Source organism: Beta vulgaris, chromosome 8, assembly GCF_026745355.1.
Source record: "Beta vulgaris subsp. vulgaris cultivar EL10 chromosome 8, EL10.2, whole genome shotgun sequence".
NCBI lineage: Eukaryota > Viridiplantae > Streptophyta > Magnoliopsida > Caryophyllales > Amaranthaceae > Beta > Beta vulgaris.
In genome coordinates, this window is record NC_079209.1 from 56,725,513 (window position 1) to 56,735,439 (window position 9,927).

Here is a 9,927-nt window from a genome sequence, read left to right on the forward strand (position 1 = left end):
ATTATGCAATCCAAGTTGTTCAAGTACTTTATGCAAAATTTCCTCCCCTAACTTTACTTTATTTTCTCCCTTGATATATGAACACAGGGCATAATTTCTCGCAATTACAAGGTTACTAGAAAGACCACAATTCCGGCACTCCCAAAATTTCGTCTATCATATCTGAAGATGATTGAAGTTTGTTATTTTGGTGAAGAATTTGAGGAGATACGAATTCTGAAACATCTTTTGGACAATGCCACTGTATTGGAGAAGCTCATATTGATTAAGGCAAAAAATCAAAGACTTTCTAAGGGAACAACTTTTGTCTACACTGGTGACGACCTCAAAGCTAAGCATTTGGATTTGACAAGAATTGTAAATCAATCAGCTGTTTCAGTTGATTTAGTTTAGGTCCCATTTATGGTATTATCAAAATATGTATAATATATATATATATATAATTGTATGGGTAATAATATTTGATTTTTCATGTTTACTTTTTTTTTTTCAAATTATAAGATTGCAATGCAACTGATGCTAAGAATATAGAAGTGTTCCGGTAAAAAAAAAGAATATATTAGTGTTAGGAACGTCTTTTGACACTCAGTTAGAAATGTTGTTAACTCTTTGCTTTAATTGCTATGAGATGATATAGGTAAATATAGTCTAGATATACAAAGAATATTTAACATTAAATAAGACAAGATCTACAACTTTATATAGTTAAAGTTTTGCATTGACAAACGTCAAAAGCAAATTGTGTAGATTAAACAAATATATGAACAACCCTATCTCATAATATCACAATTAACGCGTTTTAAAAATAGTTACTAAAAACAATACATATATATAAGTATAAAGTTCAACACTTATCACTCATCAATGTACGTTTTTTTAGAATGTCCACAATGCTTCACACATAAGCCATTTCGTTAATCTATTACAATCTATTTCTTATTAGTAAGGTCATTTCCGTCCTTGTCTCTATTGAACCAGTCACTTCCAAATGAATAAGAGTTCTCTTTCTCGATCGAAAGAACAACATCGAATGGTCAAGCTAAGAAGAACCGAATCATCACCAGAAAGAAAAGTTCCTTAACACAAGTACTCAGTATGTGAACTACTTAAGTAAGAAAGAGTAACTCACGATCTCTTTTGCAATAAGTTGATAAATACGAGACCCTAAATATATAATGTAGTATGATTAGACTCGTACCAAATATTCAAAAAGAGAAATGCCAAGTTCATATCCATTTCAAATAATTTTTGGATTGAGATAAACATAAAGTTTGTTCTTACTCACCTTAGTTTCAACCAGAGGACAAAAAAAAGGATCAAGTAAAATTTAGTAAGTTGAAACAAGTACAGGACCCGTATAGGTAAAAATTCAAACCGGGTAAACAGCAAGTTTTGTTCTTTAAACAAACTGGGTAAATCAGCACCCATCAATTTCACAAGTGTTGACCCACAATTGCCAATTTCCCTGAATTTCCAAAATCTCTCTCCTCTTTTGGAGTTTCTGTGACCCGAAAATGGCGGTTTGGAGGACCAAAACATTCTTACTCTTAATCCTCTTTCTTTCAGCCTCTTTCACTTTGGATCTATGTAATGGCCAACAAACCCCTGCTTCTACCCATTCATGCTCCCATGGTCATCATCATCATCATGACCATGAAACCCCCCATCATCATCATCATCATGGAAATCAAGATGATGATGTTAATCAATCAGCTAACAAAAGAAAGCTTCTTCCTGAAGAATTAGCTGAGGAAGAAGACCTGAAATTGTATGGATTTGCATCAGAAAACCACCATCATCACCACCATGGGGAGCACCTTGGTGGGTCCCACTCACAGCTATCTGGCATTGGTAATTGTTCCATTAAAGTTTTGATCTTTTTGTAATTTTATGGTGAAATGTTGAATTGATGAGGTTTTTGAATTGGGTTTTTAAATAATTTATTTGGGTTGTATTTTTTTTTATGGTGTTTGTTTTGAGTAGGGCTTTGGATTCATGCAATGGGGTGTTCTTTGCTGGTGAGCTTGGCTTCTCTTATCTGCCTGATTATTGTTCCAGTTTTATGCGGTTAGTTTTTTATTTTTTTGGCTAGTAGTTTCATTTGACTTGATTTTGCAATTGTGTATGAAGAATTTTTGCTGTAAAACATAGATTATATGCTTTAGAGAAACCCACATTTCAATTTACATGGTCTAGGATGCTGCATCTTTGTTTTATGGATGCATAGAAATATACTCTTGATCTGTGTTGGTACTAGTTCAAAATTGAATGTTTGGGTTGACTAATTTGAGTAAGGTGTAAGCTTGAAGAATGCCAAATGCTACTAATTATTTTTGTTGATGCCTGTTTGAACAGCAAGCTGATTTTTTTTAATTGCAGCACATGGAAAACCATCTAAGGCGGTTGTTGATGCGTTGGCGCTATTTGGGGTCAGTTTTCTTTGATCTCTATGGGTGCTGTGTGCTGCCCTTTGTGTTTTATTGGTGTGAGATTTTGGTGAAGCATTGTTCATGTTAACTCAATGATAAATTGCACAGCTTGTTGTTCTATTTACCAGATTATGATAATCACTTTACTTGAAAGCATTTTGAGAGTGTTTAAAGTTTAAACTCTTGTATCACATGTAATTGTTAACTTGTAGTTTTCCAAAAATGTTGTCGAGGCTTGACCGCTTGAGGAATCTATGTTTTGTTTCAACTCGAACTCTAAATAGCCTTAGGTTTTTCATTGGTCTGATATATTTTCACTACGTGACTTATGTTCTTTACTTGTTTTCTTTAAAGATGGTCTGGAATTCATTAAGTTGTTTTTTACTTTTGGTGTTTGGGGGGGGGGGGGGGCTTGGAGGGGAAGTCTTCATAGACAACTCACAACACTATAAGGGGAATGTTCTTTTTATAGAAGTATGTCTTGCTTCACCTGATTTCCTGCAAACTTTTTTCTTATCATCCTCTATAAATTGGATGCTTACAATTTTTTGTGCACTTGGCAGGCAGGAGCTATGCTGGGTGATGCTTTTTTGCATCAATTACCTCATGCATTCAGTAAGAATACATTTGTTTCTCCTTGTCTTAGATGAACTCATTTAATTTGTTTCTGAATTTGGATACTTCGATTCCTCAATTTGTATGACCATGGGTTGACATTATACTACTGTTTATGTGGTGCGAATCCTGAACATTAGTTAGCACTTTGTTTGGACAATGAGGGAAAAGGAGGAAGGGAAGGGGTGGAAGGGGAAGGAGAGGAGCAGTCATTAAAAATTTGGTAAGCAAGTGTAAGCTAGGACAGCATTGCCATAAAAAACAATTCTACGAACCTAATTCTCCAGAGAAGGGTAAACCTTCTTGGAGGGACCCCCCAAACTGTGAGGCTTAACAAACTGCTGTGGCGTGCAAGCTTCAAAATCATCTATACAATCACAGAGCTAAGAATAATTTCTATCACTATTCTGGATGTTTTAGAGTATGATACTATATACTAGTATTCCATAATAATATGAAGTATCTGTTTTTAGTAATCTCTATATCCTCCTCAATGCACAAGTGCACAACAACTTCTGAAAAGCATCGTTTCTTACTATCCAGCAAGAAGAGCTGCAATAAAAACTCCACTTCTGACTTGTTAGCTTTGCTTCTATTGTTGAGCCATCTCTAACATGCCTAGGATTGTATTTACCTGAGCTGTATACATAGTTGAAGAAAAAATGCTTGCGGGATTCATGCACAGCACCACATATCACACAGTACCAAAACAATTTCTCCCTCACCTGCAACTTTAGTGGTAAACCTGTGCTTTGTGATAGCTAGCCTGTACCGCACTTCCTCTGTCCCAGATACTCTCTGCTGATTATTACACAGAAAGGCTTAAGTCCTTTGTAGTCTGTACTGATTATTTTGGTAACTGATGAGCTGAGTTTCAGTGTAAACCAGCTTCAGCTTCTTCACAGAGCTTGTTATCCTCCAATACCGGCTACTTCCTTACATTGACAATAAGCCCACCAATCACCTCTTTAGCATGGACAGCATGGACCCAGTTTACCGACTTATTGTCCTGCCTGGAAGCAACTGTCTAACATACTCACCCATAGGCCGTAGCTGCCATATTCCAAACTTCAGTTTCTTAGTTCCCAAACCCCCAATTTCTTATAGGGGAACATTATCCCAAGACACTCAGGCTTCACATTAAATTGAGTGTCATGCCACAAAAGGGATCTGCAAATACTGATGATGCTTCTAAGCGCATTCTCCGGGTCCTTTTTCCTTTCAAACCTTTCTAGTTTTGGAGTGATTTGATTATGAAGATGGAAAAGAATATGGAATTCTGTTCTCCTCTGTTCGACTTAATCGTTGTTCCTTGTAGCAAAATGGATCCTTACCCTCCCTCCACTCTTTTTTCCTTCAAATCCCTTTATTCAAATACTCTGTTAGAGAACCTTGAATCCATATACTGGTATCAAGTCTTTCATAATTAAATGCAAAAGAACATATCAAACCTTACAGTGAAATTGGAAAGTAACTATAGAAGGAAAGAGAAAGGAAGGGAGGAGAGGAGAAGGAAGAAGTTACTTCCTCCGTTTCTTTTTACTCGCTACACTTTCCATTATGGGAAGTTTCATATTACTTGCTACACTTCTTTTTTGGGTAATAAACTCTCTCTATCTCTCTCCTCCCACATGGGTCCCTTTTCTTTTTACTCTCTACCTCTCTCTTCTCCAAAAATTGCCTAGGAGTCCGTGAAATGAGAAGTGTAGCGAGTAAAAAGAAACGGAGGAAGTACTTTGCATCTCCTTTTAGATTTATCCAACATTAGAAGGATTTGGTTTGTCAGAAGCAAAAGGAAAACAGATTCCTCCAGTTCCTTCCTTTCTCTTCTTTACTCCACTTTCAAACTTATAAAAAATTGGATTCGTCACTCTCCCTACCTTCCCTTTTCCAGTTCCTCTGAATTCCTCATTCAATGACACATTAAAACTGAAAGGTAAAGAAGGGAAATAAAGAGATCAGAACCTAACGATTATTAGATCATAAATCTAGATGACTACATTTTCCCATTTGACCTTGCCCAATCACAGTGATGCCTTATCTGTTGTATAGATAAAGCAGTGACAGTGATGAGTAACCCACAATATAACTCCATTGACATCCTGTGCTACATCCAAATGGTTATATTACCCCAAGCAATTGTGGAAATGTGGAATTGGATAACCATTTTACTAAGAAAAGAAGCCATGTAGCTGCATCTGGAGTATGGATGGAGGAAGTTTGGAAGGGTTTATATTCTTAGTTTGATGACTTTGATCTATGCAAGCAAGTTATTGAGAGGGCAGTCAGGTTTCTATGGTCATGCATGTTTAGTATGTAGATGCCACAGGGCACACATTTCATGTCATGCTCATACATGGTCAATTTGTTTGCGACTAAAGGCATGTTGTATCTAAGGTCTATGGCGTTTGTGCAGGTGGTGGGCACTCTCATGTGCATGATCATCATGATCATTCTGAAGATTCACATTCTCATGCTCATTCTCTGAAAGATCTCTCCATTGGATTGTCAGTCCTAAGTAAGTATATGATGTCTGGACTCTTATTTGTTATCTGGACACTTATCTATTACTTTCACTTTTCTCCATCCAGGACTGCATGTTATCACTTTGAGTTTCGTAATTCTCTTTGCTCTTTACGTGATCTCATGAAATTTGTGGATAGTAATTTTTCTGAGGTGAAAGCATATATTATATTTATTTTTACTTTTTTTTATTTCTAAACAAATTTCAACCCATCACAGCTTTCTGCCTAAAAACTATTGTGTTATATTTTCACATTCCTCAAACTTTCTATTTTAGCAGTGAGATGAGTTTATCATTATTTTCAGGTATGTGGCCTAAACTTTGAATAATGTCCTTCACTTAGCTTATATCAATTGCTATGTTGTTCTTGGTCGTAGTGTGGCATGTCGCCATACCTTACAACATTCCAGGAGTCAATAGAGACTTAGTGATGGGCACTTTTTTGAATTCTTGTTCTTGATGTTCTTTGATATGTTTTGAGCAATTTAATTTTGCTGATGCCTTGTCTCCTGGAATGAAAGGTATTGGTGTTTCTGATCATCAGATTCAGTCCAAATGGCTAATTTATTTGTGGAAAGATTTCTTTTGCTTCGATTCTTCACTGGATTATAATAATTGTGATATGCTAATCGTCCTTTTGAGTTTCTTTTCGGAATAGGGTTGTGTCATGCATTGCAATATTTTTAATAGTTCTCGTTTTCCTTTGCTGCTGCAGGAGGGAGTATGTGTCTTATTCAAAACTAATGGGCACTTTTTTGTCTTGAATATTCGCAAAACTAATATATTTCAATAGAGATGATGAAACCTTTAATTAAAATTTCAACTGTATGACTAACATCTTTATTGTGATATTAGTTATATGTCGCCTCAATAACTTAAGGTTTTAAATTTTGTTAACATTCATTGGGCCCTTTGCAAGTGTATTAAAAATTAGAATGTTGTAAATTTCTTATTGTATCACATTCTCTTTGGCAGCTGGCATTGTAGTTTTTCTTATCGTGGAGAAGATTGTTCGATTTGTTGAAGATTTTTCTGGAGGTGAACATTCAGGAACTCATGGTCACCATCACCACCACCATCGTAATAGTAAAGAAAAGAAGGATGATAATGTTGATGAGAAATCATCACAGAAGGCATCTAAAGAGAAAGTAGTGGATGGAGCTGGTGATGCCACTTCAAACGCCAAGCAAGTTGCTGAGCCTCAATCTGAATTGAGAAAGGTGAGCTCAGAAGGATCTAGAGAATACCTACTTTATATGACTGAGATATTTGTATTTTGTTCCATAAGCCTGGTTCCTTAATGGGATGTAGTTTAGTAGTGCTTTCTGTGAACTCTGGTTGTTGGGTCTGTATATCGATAAGATAGAGGATTACTTTTTTTTTGGCGTTTACAAATACCCAAGCTTGGATATTTTGGCTTGAAGTGATAATTTTTCGTTGCATAAGCCTTCCTGAATTATGAAATGTAGAGCAATATTTGTATGTTGTGTGGTATATATGAAGTATTTCTCTCTGTGTTATACTTTCCCGGCCCGTATGGTAGATGGTAATAAGTGGTGGTAATGGAGTGTATTCATATGAAATTTTGTATAGAAAGTTCTATGTCAATGTCCATGGTAATGCTTGTCCAACCCCAAACTTCTGTTTTTCTTCATACCATTTTAAAGATGGTGTTCAGTGGGAATGAAAATTTGTGAAGAATAATAGGATATCACATGTCCGGGGAGATACCATTACCATGGTATGAGTAGGAGATTTTATTACAAACTGCATATGATTTTATTACCATTATTATCACTTAGTACCGCCTACCAAAAAAGTGGAAATAAAGTTGAACAAATAATCATGTCACATGTACAGTTCTGAACTGAACTCTCAAATTCATCTGCAATTTCTGACCTGATTTATTGTATAGAGAAACAAAAAAGGCAAAGCTAGTGAAAACAAGTCAGATATCGATGTTGCTGATGGAGGCGAGGTTGAAGCCAAGCCTACGGAACAACCATCAAACCTGGTTTTTGGTTATCTCAATCTGTTCTCAGATGGTGTGGTGAGTGCAGCGGTTTTGCTCAAATTATTAAGAGTGTGGGATTAACGTTAGCCACGAAGAATGAGTTCATGGATAATTTCTTGCCAAATGAAGGATCTATTTGTATTCTATGATGCAGCACAATTTTACTGATGGCATGGCTTTAGGAAGTGCATTCTTGCTTCATGGATCTGTTGGTGGATGGTCGAGAACTGTATTCTTGCTCGCCCACGAGCTCCCTCAAGAGGTATTTTCTGATGAATGGTGCTTTTCATTTGCTTAGTGCTTGTTTGGTTGACGTAAAAAAGTATCAGAAGTGGAAAATCATAAAGAAGTGGATAACTGCACAGTTCTTTGGCTAATAGAGGAAGTTATGCTTCCTAGACCTCTTACAACTGTTACCATGGGATTGTCTACTTACACACCCAACCAAACAACTTTTTACACTGCCCACGAAAGAAAACTTTTCTGGGAACACTTCATTTAACCAAATGACCACTTAGTATGAGAACCCTCCTTCCCCTCTGCTAAGCAAGCAAGAACAATTTATTTGATCGAAGACAGTACAAGTTATCAAGGCCTTAGCCTTGGAAAATTACAGATCAGAATCCTTTTATGAAGATTCCCTCAGCCTAGGCCCCGTATTGTAGAAGCATCAAAACAATATATGAACTCAACAACAAGCAAGGATATTCGTTGTCAGGTTGTCATCTTAAATCTTTCATCCAGTCAACATCACTATTACACCAATTGATAGTTTCTAAGCTACCAAATGTAGCTAGCATTACAAATTTATCTTTGATAATATTACATCAGGTGAAGCAAGACTCTAATGCCAAAGCATCACAGCTTTTCATTTGTGGTATACCAAGCTGACTAAGATAAATTTAAGATTTCATTTTCCTCCCTGTTTCGGGACAGTATAGGTGTTTATGCTGTTTCAACTTTTATCATGAATAAACTTTTCAGCTGTCTTAGTAACATTGAAGCTAAAAGATTCAAGTATTTTAACAACTTGTTTTGTATTGCTATGCAGGTTGGCGATTTTGGAATCTTGGTGCGATCAGGATTCACTGTGTCAAAGGCTTTGTTCTTCAACTTCCTATCTGCACTCGTAGCGTTAGCAGGAACAGCACTTGTGAGTTTTCTTCAATTTACTGCATCATTCTTTTTGAGTTTCCTGGAAGGTAGTGTTGGTTAGGACGAGAACTTTTATTAAGAAATGTGTTTTTTTTTCATTTTCCTTTGCTTCCATTGCAATAGATGTTACATTCTTCTCCCTATTCTTGACCTTCCTCCTCTTTCTTCCCTCCCATTTGTCCACTCCCCTCCATTTCATTTTCCCTCTTTTCTGTTACTGATCTCGCAAGAACCAAACAAAGGAAATCTAATCTACGATTGTGTTATCCTTTGGAATATGTTATCCACAATCCACCTAACTAAATTGAACCGAAGTATCTCATTATATCAAAAAAATCGTGAACTTTTTGTAGGCTTTGCTTCTCGGCCAGGATCCAGGACAGTCATCTCTCATTGAGGTAAATCATGCGATCAATCGCAGTTTAGAAACTCAAGCAATGACTCAGAATTATTCAATAATCTTTTCTATGGTACCATTGCAGGGTTTCACAGCTGGTGGATTTATCTATATATCGGTTGCAGGGGTCTTAGCAGAGATGAACAACAATGGTAGCCCTAGTGTAAAAAGTAGTGTAAGTCAATTGATTTCACTCATATTGGGAATGGCTGTTGCCCTTTGGATATCTCTTGTAGAATGAAAACCCTGAGGAAAAATAATTCTTCCTTACCATTTTTTTTAGGTTGATTAAATTTTGGAGATTTGGATATTAGGAGTAACAAATCACAAATTAAGTGGGTTTGTTTAACGATTATATAGTTGTTACTACAATTAATTTCAAAGGTAAAATTTGACTTTAGGTTTTTATAGTTTCAAGACTAATTGACCTGATGCATTGGATTGATATACTCCCCCCTAACGAATTACTAGTAACATTTGGTATTATTTGTGAGAGAGAAAATATTCAATTGGTTCTAGTAATTCGTTACGAAGGGACTAGGGAGTACCTTTTTCATTGCAAAGTTTGCTTTGTTGGTTATTGACGTATATCATTCATTTATCAATTACATAATAATAAAAATAAGGAAAAATTGTTAGAAACTACCTATTAAAGACACTTAAAAAAAAAAACTACCTTATATCATGTTTATTTTACAAAACTATCTTATAAGTGGAAAAACTTTAAAAAGCACTACCAAATTTAGAATTTACTAACCATGGTTAACTATTTCATCCAATTATCACTCTAATA

General features: G+C 35.9%; 1 protein-coding gene across 1 annotated transcript; it reads left to right on the forward strand.

The window, feature by feature from the left end:
• The first annotated feature begins 1,413 nt into the window (after positions 1-1,413).
• LOC104902066 (IAA-alanine resistance protein 1) lies at positions 1,414-9,544 on the forward strand. The gene is made up of 11 exons (XM_010689730.4): positions 1,414-1,851; positions 1,984-2,067; positions 2,380-2,429; positions 2,993-3,044; positions 5,461-5,562; positions 6,544-6,788; positions 7,484-7,618; positions 7,737-7,844; positions 8,634-8,735; positions 9,091-9,135; positions 9,220-9,544. The coding sequence occupies exons 1-11, from the start codon at positions 1,515-1,517 to the stop codon at positions 9,373-9,375; spliced, it is 1,416 nt and encodes a 471-aa protein (XP_010688032.2). The 5' UTR covers positions 1,414-1,514; the 3' UTR covers positions 9,376-9,544.
• The last annotated feature ends 383 nt before the right edge of the window (positions 9,545-9,927 follow it).

Excerpts from the sequence above, each read along its gene's own strand:
- LOC104902066 (XM_010689730.4), top strand. The coding sequence starts at position 1,515 with ATGGCGGTTTGGAGGACCAAAACATTCTTACTCTTAATCCTCTTTCTT. Across the intron at positions 2,068-2,379 it reads TATTGTTCCAGTTTTATGCG|CACATGGAAAACCATCTAAG; the intron begins GTTAGTTTTTTA and ends TTTTAATTGCAG. Across the intron at positions 8,736-9,090 it reads CGTTAGCAGGAACAGCACTT|GCTTTGCTTCTCGGCCAGGA; the intron begins GTGAGTTTTCTT and ends AACTTTTTGTAG.